The sequence below is a fragment of the Panulirus ornatus genome, chromosome 6, assembly GCF_036320965.1.
Source record: "Panulirus ornatus isolate Po-2019 chromosome 6, ASM3632096v1, whole genome shotgun sequence".
Classification (NCBI taxonomy): Eukaryota; Metazoa; Arthropoda; class Malacostraca; order Decapoda; family Palinuridae; genus Panulirus; species Panulirus ornatus.
In genome coordinates, this window is record NC_092229.1 from 45,188,432 (window position 1) to 45,210,219 (window position 21,788).

Sequence of the window (21,788 nt, forward strand, 5' to 3'; positions counted from 1 at the left end):
CCAGACCTGACAAGCATAATCCATCTCTGGTTTAACATATGTTATGAACAACTTAACATTTCTCCTTCCATACACTTGAATGTAATTCCAAAACTTACCACCATACAATTTACTTCTTTCAAAATTCTCGTGATGTGTACTTTTGGTAAAATATTAGTCACTGTGTTCACCCTATATCTCTTTCATACATCATTTAATATAGCTATTTCCCAGTAGGTGGTATTTGCACATGGGCCTCTTTCACTGAGTCCAATCCTCATTACCTTGCTCTTACTTGGACTGAATCTCATCATCCAATGATCAAACCATCTTTGGATTTTGTCCAGGTCCTCCAGCAAGCAGATGTACTTATTGTTATTTCTTATTTCTTTCATACATTGGCATCATCCATAAGAATGTTTTATGTGAATCTAGCCCTTTAGGTAAGTCAGTGACACAACAGGAATAGCACTTGCCCCAAGACCAAGCCATGTGAAATAACACATTTTGAGAATGCCCCTGCTGCTTACATCCTTTGTTTCCTTCAACACAGATAAATTTACTGGAGAAGTTTTTTCCCTTACTCCTAATTGTAGTTCTAGCATTTCAATCAAACTCTGATGGGATACAATATTAAAGGCTGTCTGAAAGTTTAGGAACACAGTCTACCCATCCATATTTCTAATCTGAGACAGAGCTCAGTCTGTCATAAAAATATAGGTTCATGATGCATGACTGCTTTACCCTGAAACTAAACTGTCTCCCAGGTAAGCAGTTTATTTTTTGCAGGTAGTCATTCATATGTCTTCTGATTTCCATTTCCACCATTACACAAAACACACTCATAAATGACATAGCTGCATTTCAGTGAAAATTTTTGTCTTTTTCTTTTTTATATTGGCACAATTAAACTCTTTCACATCTTTGGAACTACCCTTTCCTGCAAATGTCCAGCTGAACAGTACTTTATGAAGCCTTTTCAGTGCACATAAGGTGAAGACTTCATCAAATTCATGAACCTTATATTGGTCAAATTGTTTTGACAGCATGATTAAATATATTTATTATTTTTTTATTATACTTTATCGCTGTCTCCCGCGTTTGCGAGGTAGCGCAAGGAAACAGACGAAAGAAATGGCCCAACCCCCCCCCCCCACACATGTATATACATACGTCCACACACGCAAATATACATACCTACACAGCTTTCCATGGTTTACCCCAGACGCTTCACATGCCTTGATTCAATCCACTGACAGCACGTCAACCCCGATATACCACATCGCTCCAATTCACTCTATTCCTTGCCCTCCTTTCACCCTCCTGCATGTTCAGGCCCCGATCACACAAAATCTTTTTCACTCCATCTTTCCACCTCCAATTTGGTCTCCCTCTTCTCCTCGTTCCCTTCACCTCCGACACATATATCCTCTTGGTCAATCTTTCCTCACTCATTCTCTCCATGTGCCCAAACCACTTCAAAACACCCTCTTCTGCTCTCTCAACCACGCTCTTTTTATTTCCACACATCTCTCTTACCCTTACGTTACTCACTCGATCAAACCACCTCACACCACACATTGTCCTCAAACATCTCATTTCCAGCACATCCATCCTCCTGCGCACAACTCTATCCATAGCCCACGCCTCGCAACCATACAACATTGTTGGAACCACTATTCCTTCAAACATACCCTCTCCCACATTTCTAATACCTATGTAGTATTATCCTCCAATGTGAAAACACTTAAATCTATTTAGCTCCTCATATGTCTTCATGTTCATGAACAGTTCTTCCTAATGAGTGCCTTAGCCAGATTAGTTGATCTTTAATCATTAGTTTGTTTCTGAAGAACTTATGGAGAAGTTTTGCATTGTCTTTCACTTTGTCCATCATGCTCTTTCCAAACCTTTTTTGCTCTGCCCTCCTTACCTTACAGCACTCATTTCTTGCTCTTCTGTATCTTTCTATTCCTGGCTGGCTGAAATGATATTTTCCACAGTACATCCCTGAACTCACTCACAACTTTGACATTTCATGTTGAAACATGCCTCTCTCTGTTCCACTAGCCCAAAACTTTCTATAGAAATGGTTTATACTATTGTTGCAGAGCTCCCTTTCCTAGTCTACAAGTGTCTGAGGTGTTGCTGGAGCGAGACGGAATGGAGTAACTCCTGCCATATCACAGGTAATGCAGACAATATCTAATGGAAACACAAACATAAAGAATGGTGTTGAGGGCTCTGGACAATGGTGGAGTAGAATAGGGTGGAGTTAGGGTTACTGGGATAAAAGAAATAAAGGGGGAACTAGTTACCTGATTCAACGACTATTACCATATCACAGGTAATACTATGTTATTCAATGAAAACTTACTGAAAAAAGTGGTAATGAGGGCTTTAGGTGGTGGCAAAGTGGAACTGAGTAGAGTGAGGGGTTATTGGGAGGGACAGGAAGGTTGTCTATGTCAAAACTCTGAATTGTCTGTTTCAAAAATTATTGCCAAATCACAGGTAATGCAGAGGTTACATAGCCCTTCATAGCCTTGGATCTTCTAACTGTAACAGTAGCAAGGGATTAAGCCTAAAATATCCTTCAGCCCTTCAGCATTCCCTTCTATGAAAAGTGTTAAGCTGTATTCGTCTGCCTTGAACCCTGGAGCAGTCCTTTCTTCCTTGCTAATCAATGTCCTTGTTGTCATTAATCTTCAAACTAAGCCAGTCTCATCCATATCAAGTACTTACTATCAAGCTGTAACCCTCTTCATCACTAATTTTCTTGAAATACACAGTTGATAACCACAATTTCCTCCTCATCATTAAACATCATAAGCATCTCAAATTTCACCTGAAAAGATAGGTTTACTCCTGCATTTCCTTGAGTATCTTACCATTCCTTGCTGACACTCACTGCACTTACCTTCCAGGCAGTAAATAATGGGGTAACAGATACAGCAGCATACTTAAGCAGTAGTGTGCATCGGGTGATCTTTAGTTTACAAGCAGACTGCCAGTGGGTGGGATATGAACATATTTTGCCAGGTGGTAAAATATCAATAAAATAGTCATTTTGCCATATTATCAAGATAAGCATGATAAGTACAAGAATACCTGAAGTGTCCTGACATATTCCATTATTAACCCTTACACAATGGAGCCCAAAAAAGTTGATGGAGCTCTAATAAGGGTATAAGAATAGAGAAAAAAGAAGTCATCAGTTAACTGGAAATAAAGAAAAGTTAAAAAAAAAGACAGATTTAACTTATTTGGTGCTTAGAAAATATTCAAACCTCATGCATCATCCAGATGGTGCTCTGGCTTGTTTCACTGCTAACAGGACAGATTCTGTCACCTCAAGCACCCTGACCACTAACATACTTTGTCACTAATTGCACACTTGTTTTCATTTCATAATAACTACTTCACACATTTGGAGACTGAAATATGATACATAATGAATAAAAAATAATGAGTATGTAAAATGTTTCATTATACAACATATGACTAATTCCTTAAATTTCAGATGCATCACTCATTATAATGTTTTACTAACAAAATTATCAGATATATACATTATTCACAATCTTATAGATAACATTACTACTTGCTGTAGAATGTGTCAGTAACATGTCACTGAATGTGGCTATCTCTGAAACAGTTTTCAAGGCACTCTATATACCAACGAAGGGTGTCTTTCCTTCTCTGGTCACTAAGAACCTTCTTGTGTTTCTTAAACAATTCTCTTGTTGACAAGTTCAATAAAGTGGATAGCCTAAACAGCATTATGTGGATGTCATGCCAACATGTCCAGCATGTATTAAAGAAGTCCTAACCCACAACTTTCCAAAATCTGGTGCACTATCTTCTTACTATACTTCCTGAGATTTGGTTTACAACCATTTTTCACTAAACATATCTATAAGAGTTCAACAAAGTAATATTCAACAAGTGAAAAAATAATTTACAGTACCATTTTACGAATTTTTTCAAACAATCCACTGATCTTATTTGCATGTCTGCTTTGTCCACCAAATGTACATTCTGAAAGTAATCATCTAATGTGTCTGGCTTCATAATCATAATCTTTTCGGTGTGTCCTACTTTCTCACATTTATCTTATTCATTATACTTAATCCTGTTTCCCGCATCAGCAAGGTAGTGTCAGGAAACAGACAAAGGATGGCCCATCCACACATATACACATATATATACACAAATGCCCATACATGCACATATGCATATCAACATATACATACACATACATACACAGACATATACATATATACACATGTTCATATTCATACTTGCTTCCCTTCATCAATTCCCGGCGCTACCCCTGCCTCACAGGAAACAGCATTCACTACCCCCAGCTTCAGCGAGGTAGCACCAGGAAAACAGACAAAAAAAAAAAAAGGCCACATTTCTTCACACTCAGTCTCTTGCTGTCATGTATAATGCACCAAAACCACAGCTCCCTATCCACATCCAGGCCCCACAGACCTTTCCATGGTTTATCCTAGATGCTTCACATGTTAACCATATTTCCATAATGTATTGCTGAGAGCATATAGATATCCCTATTCATCATACCACTTTGATTCCAGAATACTGTCTCTGTGCATGGTATGAGTGTTATCTGGCTTTGAATTTTAAGAAGAAATTGGTGTGTTTCCTATTAGATCTAACTGTACCACAAGTGGCAGGTGCTTACGTAATGCTGGGGTCTTTCCCAAATATTTGTTCATCAATTTCCTTGCACTGGACAAGAAATTTCAAAAGTAGCACCATGTCTGTGCTCTTACCAGTATGTACAATCATGTCTAAACTATACTGTACCAGTCTCATAATCATATGATATAAAGATCTGAACTTCATGTCTCTTGCTAAGAATATATTGCTTGATGATAAGCCTACAAAGAAGCAAAGATTCATCAATAATAAGCTATTCAGACTGGCTGAATACCTCTGAAATTTTGTTTTTTAGGTAGTTAACACATGCTTTACCTTATAATATATATATAAGCATCATTACTCTCAACAAAATGTAAGACTCTTTAAAGTAAAAGAAATTGATCTCTACTAACAAATTTGCCAAACACATTTGCTTGAGTCAGAGGGTCTTATGACCAATATTCTTCACAAATGTATTTCTTCATATGTGGCATCAATAATAGTGATGCAAGGAAAACAAACATCTTATTACTGGTGGTGTCTTTCCAGCTGATGTGAGCATCAGTATCCCAGGTTCAAATAAGCATAATATTTGTTTTGTCTCACTCAACATTTGGTTTATGACTGTATCTTCAAAAAACATTTGAAAAAATCCACATTCATTACTTTCCTTTGTAACATTACAATTATCACTTATCCTTACATAAGAATGATTAAACTGATCCACTGTGGGGATAGATTGTCCATAACCAACCTAGTAGGGTGTGGTAGTGGTGTAGGCTTTAGCCTGGTGGTATCTATCTGTTCCTCTGAGGCTGAAAGCCATGCTACATCAACAAGATCATTGTCATCACTTTCCTCACTTGTAATGGGTGTTCTTCCTGTGAGTTCTTTATCATTTTCCAAAGTACTTTCCCCTAATGACACTACTTCAATAACTGCCAGCTCATCATCCCAGAGAATAACAGTAACATTTTGCAGAGTAGCAAGCTACTTACCATTTGCAGTGGGAGGGGTCACAATGTTCTGAAATGGTGGCATCTGGGCAATTGATACCTCAACAATTTCTTGAGTGGACCAGAGCTGCTTGTGACTTGAGCTATTTAGATATATGTCTCCCCTCACTTGTTCTAGAATATCCCACTTTTATTTCTTCTAAATCATATTCAAAGTCTAGAATATTCCATTCTATCTATTCATCTATATCTCTGATGCTCATTCCCTACAGGAACTCCCAGCAATGAGGTAGACATGGGAAAAGAGTATCCACTTATCAATGTCCATGTATGCCTCCCTTGAATACACCATTCCACACTTTTTCCCTGATTTCTCTCCCTCCAGTACTCTTCCACTTTCCTCATGTCATAGGTAGTCTTCCTTTCAGTACCAAACCCTCTAATTGTACTATCATACACTCTCATTGCAAACACCCTGTCCTGCAATCTTTCCACATGCCTACACCTCAAAGTATTACGTTTCACCCACTGTACCACTCCACAATTCATTCCATTTCACTCTTATACATCTCATCATTTTCTTTATCCCATCTCGTCATAGCGCATGCTCCTCTCAAATAACTCATTTCCACAGCCTGTATTCTTGACTTCTGTGACTCATTTCCTCCATATCATAATCAGGATCAGTTTCCTATTTTGACCAAAAGTAAGTTCTTCATGTAATGATAATGGTTCAACATCTTTAATGCCCTGGAGACAATCACTAATTGCTGGACAGAGTGCACATTGCTGAACCAGAAGGTTGCAGAAAGTAACAAGTGCACATGCTTAAGAGGGACAGGGTCATACCCTTCTCCTCTGTGTTATATGGGTAACTGTCACAGCAAGATCTTTTTCTAATGCTAATTATAGTTCCTAGTAATGTGAGGGATCTCTGGAGAAAAAAAAAAGAAAAAGAAAATAAAAATAAAAAATAAAAAAATAAAAACACGCTTTCAAATTCATATGATGGTGGAAAGTGGTGACACATAAAAGCATGGTTGCAGTAGCCATGATGAAAATTTAAAATTATGTATGCACAAGTACGGTTGAAAAAAAATTATCTTATAAATTTACAGTATTAAGAAAAAAAGATTTTATACATTGATGATAAGAAGGTAAAAAAAAAATTCCTTTTTTCAGATTAGCTGTGAGTACAATGCATACATGCATAGGCCCAATATGTGTGTTCATCGTCAAGTGCAAAATGCTGCAAGTCAGGATGTGGGTGAATACCAGAAGTGTGGCAATACAGTGTATATGACTTTATGGGGTAAGTAAAGAACAAATGTAAGTACCTTTCATGCACAGATTCATGTCATTTATTTCTTTCAAGATTAGAGTCAAACTGAGGCCTCCTTTCACTGTGTCCCATTTTCATTACTTTGCCTTTATTGAGACTTAAATCCATTAACCAAGTATCTGAACAGCTCTAAAGCATGTAATTCTCTTTGCATGATGATGCAATCCTATTAATCCAATATTTCTCATATGATTTGAGCATCATCCACAAGAACATCCAATATTCTATTTATTTATTTTGCTTTGTTGCTGTCTCCCGTGTTAGCGAGGTAGCGCAAGGAAACAGATGAAAGAATGGCCTAACCCACCCACATACACATGTATATACATACACATCCACACACGCAAATATACATACCTATACATCTCAATGTATACATATATATACACACACAGACTTATACATATATACACATGTACATAATTCATACTGTCTGCCTTTATTTATTCCCATTGCCACCTCGCCACACATGTAATAACATCCCCCTCCCCCCTCATGTGTGTGAGGTAGCGCTAGGAAAAGACAACAAAGGCCCCATTCGTTCACACTCAGTCTCTAGCTGTCATGCAATAATGCACTGAAACCACAGTTCCCTTTCCACATCCAGGCCCCACAGAACTTTCCACGGTTTACCCAAGACGCTTCACATGCCCTGGTTCAATCCATTGACAGCACGTCAACCCTGGTATACCACATCGTTCCAATTCACTCTATTCCTTGCACACCTTTCACCCTCCTGCATGTTCAGGCCCCGATCACTCAAAATCTTTTTCACTCCATCTTTCCACCTCCAATTTGGTCTCCCACTTCTCCTCGTTCCCTCCACCTTCTGACATATATCCTCTTGGTCAATCTTTCCTCACTCATTCTCTCCATGTGACCAAACCATTTCCAAACACCCTCTTCTGCTCTCTCAACCACACTCTTTTTATTCCCACACATCTCTCTTACCCTTACATTACTTACTCGATCAAACCACCTCATACAACATACTCGATCAAACCACCTCACACCACATATTGTCCTCAAACATCTCATTTCCAGCACATCCACCCTCCTGCGCACAACTCTATCCATAGCCCACGCCTCGCAACCATACAACATTGTTGGAACCACTATTCCTTCAAACATACCCATTTTTGCTTTCCGAGATAATGTTCTCGACTTCCAAACATTCTTCAAGGCTCCCAGAATTTTCGCCCCCTCCCCCACCCTAAGATTCACTTCCGCTTCCATGGTTCCATCCGCTGCCAGATCCACTCCCAGATATCTAAAACACTTTACTTTCTCCAGTTTTTCTCCATTCAAACTTACCTCCCAATTGACTTGACCCTCAATCCTACTGTACCTAATAACCTTGCTCTTATTCACATTTACTCTTAACTTTCTTCTTTCACACACTTTACCAAACTCAGTCACCAGCTTCTGTAGTTTCTCACATGAATCAGCCACCAGCGCTGTATCATCAGCGAACAACAACTGACTCACTTCCCAAGCTCTCTCATCCACAACAGACTGCATACTTGCCCCTCTTTCCAAAACTCTTGCATTCACCTCCCTAACAACCCCATCCATAAACAAATTAAACAACCATGGAGACATCACACTCCCCTGCCTGCAAACTTACATTCACTGAGAACCAATCACTTTCCTCTCTTCCTACACGTACACATGCCTTACATCCTCGATAAAAACTTTTCACTGCTTCTAACAACTTGCCTCCCACACCATATATTTTTGATACCTTCCACAGAGCATCTCTATCAACTCTATCATATGCCTTCTCCAGATCCATAAATGCTACATACAAATCCATTTGCTTTTCTAAGTATTTCTCACATACATTCTTCAAAGCAAACACCTGATCCACACATCCTCTACCATTTCTGAAACCACACTGCTCTTCCCCAATCTGATGCTCTTCACCCTCTCAATCAATACCCTCCCATACAACTTACCAGGAATACTCAACAAACTTATACGTCTGTAATTTGAGCACTCACTCTTATCCCCTTTGCCTTTGTACAATGGCACTATGCAAGCATTCTGCCAATCCTCAGGCACCTCACCATGAATCATACATACATTAAATAACCTTACCAACCAGTCAACAATACAGTCACCCCCTTTTTTAATAGATTCCACTGCAATACCATCCAAACCTGCTGCCTTGCTGGCTTTCATCTTCCGCAAAGCTTTTACTACCTCTTCTCTGTTTACCAAATCATTTTCCCTGACCCTCTCACTTTGCACACCACCTCGACCAAAACACCCTATATCTGCCACTCTATCATCAAACACATTCAACAAACCTTCAAAATACTCACTCCATCTCCTTCTCACATCACCACTACTTGTTATCACCTCCCTATTAGCCCCCTTCACTGAAGTTCCCATTCGCTCCCTTGTCTTACGCACTTTATTTACCTCCTTCCAAAACATCTTTTTATTCTCCCTAAAATTTAATGATACTCTCTCACCTCAACTCTCATTTGCCCTCTTTTTCACCTCTTGCATCTTTCTCTTGACCTCCTGCCTCTTTCTTTTATACATCTCCCAGTAATTTGCATTTTTCTTCCAGCAAAAATCGTCCAAAAAGCATATCCAAATACAGTATAATTCTTGTTCTGAAAAGTTATTTACAAAACATGTGTATGAATAAAAGCAACTATCAGACCAAACTCTGTGGGAAGCTGCTGATTACTCCAGATCACTTAAAAAATGTACCTCTAACATGTATTGTCTATTCCCAAATTGCTCAGATGATTTTTGATACACCAAAGAAGTTCCCCTTATACCTGAAAATCCACTTTCTACACTGCAATCATCTAAGCAAGCTTAATAAAATGACATTGAGATATGTCTGCAATGAAATTGCTCTGAAAATTCCATATGAAACTCAAAACATTAAAGTCTTAAATATTACTGGAATTGACAATACTTGATACTTCAATAATACACCTGAATTTTCATAAATTTTTCAAAACTTTTCAGTTTTTTAAATCAAAATCAAAGATATGCATGTGCTCTCAAATCTCTAATTAGTGTGCTTTAACATGTATTGAAAAATTCTTAAAATTACATATCACCTTCCTCTCTGACTTTCAAAATGGTCCTCAGGTCATCTACATATTCTCCTTCCTTCTGAAACTTTCTCAACTTACCTGTCTTTCTACCTTAACTATCTAGAAGCCAAGCAGATCTTGGACTCGTACACATCTTTTGCTTTGGAACCCTGCTTCCCCAAAATCTGGTCCAGTCTGGGGATTAAAGGAAACAAAATTACAAAAGAACCTGAGATGAGACTATATCAAGAGATACTTTATGTGCTTAAAACTAAATACAAATTCAAGTCCCAACTTCTCAATAAATGAAACAGTATTTGAAACCCTCATGCAAAACTTTGACACAACTGATGTTATTTCTAAAACTGCCACTGATAGACTATTTCAGTAATTGCACAAGGAATAATACCTACAATGTGTCAACCACAATCAAACAATAATACAAATAGAGAGATGCATCAATTTTTCTGTGTTTGCTTGCTGTTTCACACTTTAGCGAGTGACCACCAGGTTGAAAAAAAGCTTCATTTGCTCACATCCACTCTTTAGTGTCATGTATGATTAACCGCAACAAGAGTGCACAGTGTACTATCTACAACCAAGCCTACACACCCACTGCATGGTTTCCCTTGACTGCTTTTTATGCCCTAGCTCAGGCCACTGACAGCATTTTCCTTCCCAACAGCAACAAAATTCCCAATTACTCTATCCCATACATGCCCCTTACCCTCTTCAATGTTACTTCAATCCCCTAAGTCAAAATAGTGTCAGCATACCCTATTTAGCTCTCTCAGGCAAACTCAGTACATTACCACAAATCTATCTAACACTCTCATTCCTTACATGATTGACCCTCCTCAAGCATTTCATTACCAATAAATCTACCCTATTTCATCTTTTTCCATTCAGGGTCCAAGATTTGCATCAATAAAACACCAGAAAGATTACTTTACCTTCCAAAGACAACATTTGCCATATCAGACAACAACTCTCTCCACACACTCCTCAATGCACCCAGTACCCTTGTACCTTCTCCCAATGCATGACTCACTTTAGCCCTCATGGTTCTATCTGCTGCAATGGGTGAAGATATCTAAAGGTACTGTAAGAGACCAGTTCCTCCATGTTCTTCCTCTTAAAAGTCATGTTCAACCTATGCAGCCTTATCCCCCTGCTATACTGTAATACACTACTTTCATTCACATTAACTCTCCATTTCTTGCTTTCATACACTCTCAAGCTCTGTCACCAACTCAAATTTATCTCAAGTTCACAACCAGGGCCATACAATCTATACACAAAAGGGACACATTAACAGTAATGAAAAGAATAATATATACTCATATTTGTTTTTGTCACACTTGTAAAACATTTTCCACATCAGCAATGGAGCAACAGAAACAAACAAAAAAATTATTTCATTTGCTCACATCCATTCTCTTGCTGTCATGTCATGTATAATGCACCAAAGCCACAATCTTCTATCCACAACCAAGCCCCACAGACCTTCCTGTAGTTACCCCTGACTGCTTCATATGCTCTAGTTTACAGCATGTCAACCATGTATACCACGTTGCTCCAATTCACTATATCCTGTGCAAGCCTAACACCCTCCTTCATGTTCTGGCCCCAAGATCTTCAAAACTTTTTTGCTCCATCCTTCATTTTCCAATTTTATCTCCCCTTTCCCCTTATCCCCTCCACTTTTGACACATAAAACTTCTTTGTCAACCTCTCCTCTTTCATTTACTCCAGATGTCAACACCATTTTGGCACAAGCTCTTCAGCTCTCTCAACCGTAGCTTCCATATCACCACACCTCTTTCTTACTGTACCATTTCATACTCAATCAACCCTCCTAACATCACATACTGTCCTCAACCATTTCATTTCCAACACATCCACCCTCCTCAGTATTTTCTTATTTACAGCCATATCTTGCATCCACACAACATGTACAACTTTGCCCTCACAGATAATGACATGTCTTTCCACACAGCCCTCAATGTACCCATGACCGTAGCCCTGTCACTCATCCTGTGGCTCACCCCAGCTTTCAGTTCCATTCATTGCCAGGTCCACTCCCAGGTATCTAAAACATCCCATTATCTCAAGGTTTTCTCCATTCAAACTCAGACTCCAACTAACCTGTCTATTTTCATGGCTGAACCCAATTCCCTTCCTTTTAATCCATTTACTCTTGACTTTCTCCTTTCACACACACTCAAGTACTAGCTTTACTATTTTCTCACTCAAATCTGCCAACAGCACACTGTCATTAGGAAACAACTGACTTGCCTCCCTAGGTCCTCCTGCCCCTAACAGAATGCAGATCTGCCCCTCTATTCAAAAGCCTTGGCATTCACCTCTCTCTCCACCTCATCCATAAACATATCAACAGTAAGTAATGGTAACATTACACACCTCTGCCACAGGTCCACCATCACCTGGATCCACTCATCCTCTCCTCTTTCTACTTAGAAACACAACTTACCACTTCACAAAAACTTCAATGATTCTAAGGGCTTTCACTCAAGATAAGAGGTGAAACAATCAAGGAAGTAAGTGGATTGATTGGAGGAGATCTAGAAAATTCTGGAGCAAGTCAAACGAGAGATTATAGAGAGAGTTAGAGACAGAGGTTGAGACTTCCACAGTGAGTGATATAGATGAAAAGTGGTTGCCATCAAAATTAAAGAGGATGAAATGCATGAATCAATGATTGTTTCTGACTTGGATGATCACACCCCAGACAAGCAAGAACAGGGGATAAAATGGAAGAATTGCATATTAAAAGATTGCTGGAGGATATAGGACTGCCAGATTTAATTTCTATAATAAAGGAAAAGAGAAGTATTGTTGGTTATAACCCAGCTGAAAGAGAGCAACCAGATATGGCTACATCTGACTTGGAAGTCATCAAGGCAGTAAGTACTTAGAAAAGCTAAGAATCTTAAAGACAAGATGGAATTCAGTGGGATCCTCACTGAACATGACAAATCAAAGGAAGAGAGTGAGAAAAGCAAAGGGTACAGTCAAAAGACAAAAACTGGAGATGCCACATGGCAAGAGGCTGGAACAGCCCTGTTTGTACCATTAGGAGATGGAAACATTAAACTAAAAGTAATGTAATCAGATGTGATAAGGAGTTGGCATTCAATGATCGTATAAAGTAAAATGCACTAGATACTGCTAAAGTCACAGAAACTGAGCTTGCCAAAGAAATAATCTCTCACCTGTTCTACCAGAGAGATATAAGAAAGTAAGGTGAAGGCAGATTTTGTTCAAGAAATAGCAGAAGATAACCCATTCAGAAAATACATAATGAGAAGAGTAACTATATGGAAGAGCACAAAGGTGTTGATAGATAATCCTCCAAATAACTGAAAAAATCTAGAACAAATATGTGATGATTGATTGATATGGGTAAAACTGAAAGTGGATGGAGAGAGATGGGTGATTATTGGTGCCTATGCACCTAGTCATGAAAAGAAAGATCATGAGAGGCAAGTGTTTGGGAGCAGATGAGTGAGTGTGTTAGCAGCTATATGCATGAGACCGGATTTTAGTGACGGGTAATTTGAATGCAGAGGTAAGTAATGTGGCAGTTGAGGGTATAATTGGTGTACATGGGGTGTTCAGTGTTGTAAATGGAAATGGTGAAGAGCTTGCAGATATGTGTGCTGAAAAAGGACTGGAGATTGGGAATACCTGGCATGAAAAGAGAGATATACATAAGTATACATATGTAAGTAGGAGAGATGGCCAGAGAGCATTATTGAATTATGTGTTGATTGATAGGCTGTGAAAGAGAGACTCTTGGATGTTAATGTGCTGAGAGGGGTAAGCAGCTAGAGGGATATCTGATCATCATCTTGTGGAGGCAAAGGTGAAGATTTGTAGAGGTTTTCAGAAAAGAACAGAGAATGCTGGGGTGAAGAGAGTGGTGACAGTAAGTAAGCTTGGAAAGGAGACTTGAGGGAGGAAGTACCAGGAGAGATTGAGTGCAGAATGGAAAAAGGTGAAAGCAAATGATGTAAGGGGAGTGGGGGAGGAATGGGATGTATCTAGGGAAGCAGTGATGGCTTGTGCAAAAGATGCTTGAGGTACAATTTGTGTGGGAGGTGGGCATATTAAAAAGGGTAGAGTGGTGGAATGAAGAAGTAAGATTCTTAGTGAAAGAGAAGAGAGAGCCATTTGGATGATTTTCGCAGGTAAGTAGTGCAAATGACTGGGAGCTGTATAAAAGAAAGTGGCAGGAGGTCAAGAGAAAGGTGCAAGAGGTGAAAAAGAGGGCAAATGAGAGTTGGGGTGAGAGAGTATCATTAAATTTTAGGGAGAATAAAAAGATGTTTTGGAAGGAGGTAAAGTGCATAAGACAAGAGAACAAAAGGGAACATCGGTGAAGGGGGCTACTGGGGTGGTAATAACAAGTAGTGGTGAAGTGAGAAGGAGACAGAGTGAGTATTTTGAAGGTCTGTTGAATGTGTTTGATGACAGAGTGGCAGATATTGGGTGTTTTGGTCGAGGTGGTGTGCGAAGCGAAAGAGTTAGGGAGAATGGTTTGGTAAACAGAGAAGAGGTAGTGAAAGCTTTGCAGAAAATGAAAGCCAGCAAGGCAGTGGGTTTGGATGGTATTGCAGTGGAATCTATCAAAATAGGGCATGACTGCATTGTTGACTGGTTGGTAAGGATATTCAATGTATGTATGGTTCATGGTGAAGTGCATGAGGACTGGCAATATGCGTGCATAGTGCCACTGTAAAAAAGCAAAGGGGATAAAGGTGAGTGTTCAAATTACACAGGTATAAGTTTGTTGAGTATCCTTGGGAAATTATATGGGGGGGTATTGACTGAGAGGGTAAAAGAATGTACAAAGCATCAGATTCGGGAAGAGCAAAGTGGTTTCAGAAGTGGTAGAGGATGTGTGGATCAGGTGTTTGCTTTGAAGAATATATGTGAGAAGTACTTAGAAAAACAGATGGATTTGTATGTGGCATTTATGGATCTGGAGAAGGCATATGATAGGGTTGATAGAGATGCTTTGTGGAAGGTATTGAGAGTATATGGTGTGGGAGGTAAGTTGCTAGAAGCAGTGAAAGTTTTTAACCAAGGATGTAAGGCATGTGTATGAGTAGGAAGAGAGAGAAGTGATTGGTTCCCAGTGAATGTCAGTTTGCGACAAGGATGTGTGATGTCTCCATGGTTGTTTATGGACAGGGTGGTTAGGGAGGTGAATGTAAGAGTTTTGGAGGGAGAGGCAAGTATGCAGTCTGTTGTGGATGAGAGGACTTTGAAAGTGAGTCAGTTGGTGTTTGGTGATGATATAGCGCTGGTGGCTGATTCGGGTGAGAAACTGCAGAAGTTGGTGACTGAGTTTGGTAAAGTGTGAGAAAGAAGAAAGCTGAGGGTATATGTAAATAACAGCAAGGTTATTAGGTTCAGTGGGGTTGAGGGACAAGTTAATTGGGAGGTAAGTTTGAATGGAGTAAAACTGGAGGAAGTGAAGTGTCTTAGATATCTGGGAGTGGATTTGGCAGCAAATGGAACCATGGAAGTGGAAGTGAGTCACAGGGTGGGGGAGGGGGCAAAGGTTCCAGGACCACTGAAGAATGTGTGTGGAAGGCGAGAATGTTATCTCGGAGAGCAAAAATGGGTATGTTTGAAGGAATAGTGTTCCAACAATGTTATATGGTTGCAGGACATGGGCTATAGATAGGGTTGTGTGGAAGGGGATGGATGCGTTAGAAATGAAATGTTTGAAGACAATATGTGGTGTGAGGTGGTTTGATTGAGTAAGTAATGAAAGGGTAAGAGAGATGTTTGGTAATAAAAAGAGTGTGGTCGAGAGAGCAGAAGGGGGTGTTTTGAAATGGTTTGGTCACATGGAGAGAATGAGTGAGGAAAGATTGACAAAGAGGACATATGTGTCAGAGGTGGAGGGAACAAGGAGAAGTGGGAGATCAAATTGGAAGAGGAAGGATGGCGCGAAAAAGATTTTGAGTGATCGGGGCCTGAACATACAGGAGGGTGAAAAGGCATGCAAGAAATAGGTAACATTTAGAACAGAGGACTGAGCCTAAGAGGGAAAATCCTCACTTTTCTTTTCCTTCTTTTGGAAATGTAAAAACTGGAGGGGAGGATTTTCAATCCCCCTGCTCCCTCCCCTTTTAGTCACCTTTTTCGATATGCAGGGAATATGCGGGAAGTATTCTTTCTTCCTTATCCCCTATTACTATATATAATGAGTGGTAGGATGAAGAGGTAAAGTTGCTTGCAAAAGAGAAGAGAGAGGCATTTGGACGTTACATACAAGGAAGGAGTGCAAATGACTGGGATATTTATAAGAGAAAACAGCAGGAGGTCAAGAAGAAGGTACAGGGGTTGAAAAAGAGGGTAAATGAGAGTTGAGGTGAGAGTATCATTAAACTTTAGGGAGGATAAAAAGATATTTTGGAAGGAGGTAAATAATGTGCTAAAGACAAGATAACAAATGGGAACATCGATGAAGGGGGCAAGGAGGTAAGTGATAACAGGTAGTGATTGAGTGAGGAGATGAAGTGTGTATTTTGAAGGATTGTCAAATGTGTTTGATGATAGAGTAGCAGATGTAGGGTGTTTTGGCTGGGGTGGTATGCAAAGTAAGAGAGCCAGGGAGAGTGGTTTGGTGAGGAAAGAAGAGGTGGTGAAAGCCTTGCGAAGATGAATTCAGGGAAGGTGAGGGAGTGGGTGGTATTGCAGTTGAATTCATGAAGAAAGGGGGGTGACTGTGTGTTGACTGGTTGGTAAGGATATTCAATGTACGTATGGATTATCGTGAAGTACCTGAGGAATGGAGCAATGCATGTATAGTGCCACTGTATAAAGGTAAAGGGGATAAAGGTGAGTGTTCAAACTACCGAGGCATAAGTTTGTTGTGTATACCTGGAAAATTGCATGGGAGGGTAATGACTGAGAGAGCAATGACATGTACAGAGCACCAGACTGGGGAGGAGCAGTGTAGTTTCAAAAATGGTAGAGGATGTGTGGATCAGATGTTTGCTTTGAAAAATGTGTGAAAGAAATACTTACAAAAACAGATGGATTTATATGTGGCATTTATGGATCTGAGGAAGGAATATGACAGGGTTAATGGAAATGCTTTGTGGAAAGTCTTAAGAATATATGGTGTAGGAGGTAAGCTGCTAGAACCTTCGCCCCCTCCCCCATCCTGTAACTCACTTCCACTTCCATGGTTCCATCCACTGCTATGTCCACTCCCAGATATCTAAAACACTTCACTGCCTCCAATTTTTCTCCATTCAAACTTATATCCCAACTAATTGCCCCTCAATCCTACTGAACCTAATAACCTTGCTCTTATTCACATTTACTCTCAACTTTCTCCTTTCACACACTTTTCCAAACTCAGTCACCACCTTCTGCAGTTTCTCAAATGAATCAGCCACTAGAGCTGTATCATTGGCAAACAATAACTGACTCACTTCTCAGGCCCTTGCATCCCCAACAGACTGCATACTCACCCCTCTCTCCAAAATTCTTGCATTTATCTCCCAAATAATCCCATCCATAAACAAATCAAACAACCATGGGGATATCATATATCCCACACAACTTTCCATGGTTTACCCCAGATGCTTCACATGCCCTGATTCAATCCATTGACAGCACGTCAACCCTGGTATACCACATCGATCCAATTCACTCTATTCCTTGCCCGCCTTTCACCCTCCTACATGTTCAGGCCCCGATCACTCAAAATCTTTTTCACTCCATCTTTCCACCTTCAATTTGGTCTCCCACTTCTCGTTCCCTCCACCTCCGACACATATATCCTCTTAGTCAATCTTTCCTCAACTCATTCTCTCCATGTGCCCAAACCATTTCAAAACACCCTCTTCTGCTCTCTCAATCACACTCATTTTATTTCCACACATCTCTCTTACCCTTACATTACTTACTCAATCAAACCACCTCACACCACACATTGCCCTCAAACATCTCATTTCCAGCACATCCACCCTCCTGCACACAACTCTATCCATAGCCCACGCCTCGCAACCATACAACATTGTTGGAACCACTATTCCTTCAAACATGCCCATTTTTGCTTTCCGAGATAATGTTCTCGACTTCCACACATTCTTCAAGGCTCCCAGGATTTTCGCCCCCTCCCCCACCCTATGATTCACTTCCACTTCCATGGTTCCATCCGCTGCCAGATCCACTCCCAGATATCTAAAACACTTTACTTCCTCTACATATATATGCAGAAAGACTTCTTCTAAGAGAGCCTATCATAAGGGATTTTCATTCAAAAGACATGAAAATTTTCACTTAGTAAAAGCAGTATATAAAATAGTCATTGAAAAACAAAACTAAAAAATTCATCAAACAGAAGAAAAAAACAATGAATATATCCAGTGCCATCATTCTTTACATTTTCTGAGCCAGCTGTGTGCAGTCTGACATAATTCATGTCAGTTCACTCTTGGATGCTCTCTTTTAAGCTGTCTCCTATGCATATTAAGAGAATATCATAAACTCAACATGTCTAGAAAACAGCCTGCAAGTGTGAGTATAGCTTAAGCATCCAAAGTGTCTATGAAAATTACATCATAGACTTAAAGATGAAAAGGATATGCAGGACTGAGGCAAGCAAGTATCAGGCACCTGTGGGTCACTTTTAGACTAGCTTCTTTTAACATGAAAACAATACAGCACTTGATAACAGTGAGCTGATGAACCAACTAATCAACCACATCCTAAGTTGAAATTAATATTTCCCACACAAGGAATAAGCCACTGGAGACAACAGGAGCAGGCCACAAAGGTTTAGGTGTGCAACTGAGGCATGGCAGCTGTGATCAATGACACTGGAAAGTCCAATAAGCTTGTACCGTGATTAAATTTAGTTTCCTATTTAAATCAACAATGTCTTTGTTTTATTTAGAAAACACCAAAATAACATCCACAGAGGCATTACTGTTACTGAAGGAAGCCACTCTACAGTACTCACTCGTGTTAAAATTGACAGTCAGGAATGCATCTCCATACGCATAATGTTATAATGACCTCTTTTAATGGATTTTTAGCTTAATGAACACCCCCTGATGAATGTATCTCATCCATTATAAGTCTCTATGTATTTTGTCAAATTTGCCATCCCCAACATCAGAGAGGAAGAGACAAAGAAAAGATCTTATTCACTCACATCCATTCTTTATCTTTCATGTATAATGCACCAACATCACAGCCCCCCTATACACAATCAGGCTGTACAGACCATTCCATGGTTTCCCTGACCACCTCATATCTCCTGATTCAGTCCACTGATATTCTCTCTCTCTCTCTCTCTCTCTCTCTCTCTCTCTCTCTCTCTCTCTCTCTCTCTCTCTCCCCCCCCTTATAAACCACATTGTTCCAATTCACTCTATCCCATGCATGTCTTTCAATCTCCTGCATTATCAGGCCCTGACCAATCAAAATCTTTTTCATGACATCCTTCCATCTCCAATTTGGTCTCCCCATTCTCTTTGTTCCTTTCACATCTAACACATATATCGTCTTTGTCAACCTTTCCTCACTCTCTCTCTCTATGTCCAAACCATTTCAGTACACCCTCTTCAGCTTTCTCAAACACACTCTTCTTATTACAACACCTCTCTCATGCCCTTTTATCAGTTATTCGCTCAAACCACCCCACACCACACACTGTCCTCGATCATTTCGTTTCAGACACATCCAGCCTTCTCTATACATGCTCATCTATAGCCAACGCCTCACATCCATACAACAGTGCTGGGACTACTTTACCCCTTTTTGCTTTCCCAGATAACAAACTCTCTTTCCACACATTCCTTGATGCTCCAAGAACCTTTGTTCCCTCACCTACTTCATGACTTACCTCTGCTTCCATGGTTTTATATATATATATATATATATATATATATATATATATATATATATATATATATATATATATATATTTATCCCTAGGGATAGGGGATGAAGAATACTTCCCACGTATTCCCTGCGTGTCGTAGAAGGCGACTAAAAGGGGAGGGAGCAGGAGGCTGGAAATCCTCCCCTCTCGTTTTTTTTTTCTTTTTTTTTTAAATTTTCCAAAAGAAGGAACAGAGGGGGGCCAGGTGAGGATATTCCACAAAGGCCCAGTCCTCTGTTCTTAACGCTACCTCGCTAATGCGGGAAACGGCGGATAGTTTAAAAGAAAGAAAAATATATATATATATATATATATATATATATATTCTTTTTTCCAAAATATTCGCCATTTCCCGCGTTAGCGAGGTAGCGTTAAGAACAGAGAACTGGGCCATTGAGGGAATATCCTCACCTGGCCCCCTTCTCTGTTCCTTCTTTTGGAAAATTAAAAAAAATTGAGAGGGGAGGATTTCCAGCCCCCCGCTCCCTTCCCTTTTAGTCGCCTTCTACGACACGCAGGGAATACGTGGGAAGTATTCTTTCTCCCCTATATATACATACAAATGATAAGAGTTATCAAAATGACACATCTATGTATGATTATTTAAAGACAGTCACCAAAACTACTACAATGCACATAAAAGCATCCTCATGCACAAAATCTTATTAGATACTAATGACTAATAAGTTTATAAGACAAAGGCATGAACACATGCTGGAAAATATATGTTTCGACATGCAGCCATCATCACGGTAAAACATTATAATATTTTTTTTTAGTATGGCAATATCATAGCCTGGATCCTATTTAGAATGGAAGTGTCCATCACAGAAATAATGTTGTCCTGATTTGTTTAATAGAGATCATCTTGTAATTTCTAGCAGAAATACTCTTACAGCTCAGTTAAGAAGTTTCCCCTTCAATAAGCCAAGCTGAAGCAAGGCATCATTAACATAAGACAGAGATTCATTAATACAAACAATATCTACTTATCCTAGGTGAAAAAAAAGTTAATGGAAATATTTATTCATATGCTTTTTTACTGTACTTTTCAAATATGCTGGTGGCGATAAACTACTCATAACATTATTTCTCCTTCATTAAATCTTGTGTTATCATCAAATATTTGCATGATGAATATCCTGAAATAAAATTCAAAATACAATTTCCAATATTTGAAAATAAACTCTGTATCCTTGAATCTGGAAGGTAACATTTTAGTCAAGTGTCCTTGCAATTTGGATGAACAAAAAGTAAAAGTAAACCAACAACTGTCACGAGTAATTCATTACTTGGCTTTCATATATGTACAACTATGTATAATCTAAGGTTAGCTTAAATATATCTACCCCCTTCCCCAAACAATCATAGGAGTAAAGTAAAGAGGATGAGACAAAGTGAAAGAAGGCCTCATTATGATTATTACCCAGCAGAGATAAAGCTTTGGGATTTTGTGTGTGAGAAGGCCTTGGGAGCTAGCATCAACCCTAACCTGTGGCCAGAATCAACATTAGGAGAATAATAATTCAAAAAAATTTTTCGGCAAATATCAGAGTAGTTTTCAAGTATACAGATAAGGTAATATTCAGCAAGCTTTTCTAATCATGCATAAGAGCAAAACTAGAATATGATTTTCAAGCTTTGTCCCCTTACCTAAAGAAGCACAGAGCTAATAAAGAATGTCTAGAAGAGGGCATAAAATGAGAGCACCAAAATTCTGATAGCGAAGTTACATGGAAAGGCTAGAGACTTTAACTCTGTCAACCTTTAAAGAGAGAAGAGTGAGGGGGGTCTTTAAGTTCTTAAAACATCAATGATGTGGACAATGA

The 21,788-nt window shown here is 39.4% G+C and overlaps 1 protein-coding gene and 1 long non-coding RNA gene across 2 annotated transcripts in view; one reads left to right on the forward strand and one right to left on the reverse strand.

Moving 5' to 3' along the window:
• LOC139749182 (potassium voltage-gated channel subfamily KQT member 1-like) overlaps positions 1-21,788 on the reverse strand; it is a 953,229-nt gene that overhangs the window by 95,511 nt on the left and 835,930 nt on the right. Inside the window, 2 exon segments of the mRNA XM_071662846.1 lie at positions 10,113-10,132; positions 10,135-10,208. Coding sequence (XP_071518947.1) covers positions 10,113-10,132; positions 10,135-10,208 — 94 coding nt within the window.
• Positions 1,253-19,898, forward strand: LOC139749183 (uncharacterized). Its single transcript, XR_011712900.1, has 3 exons — positions 1,253-2,168; positions 6,789-6,918; positions 18,809-19,898. It is a non-coding gene; the product is annotated as an uncharacterized lncRNA (long non-coding RNA).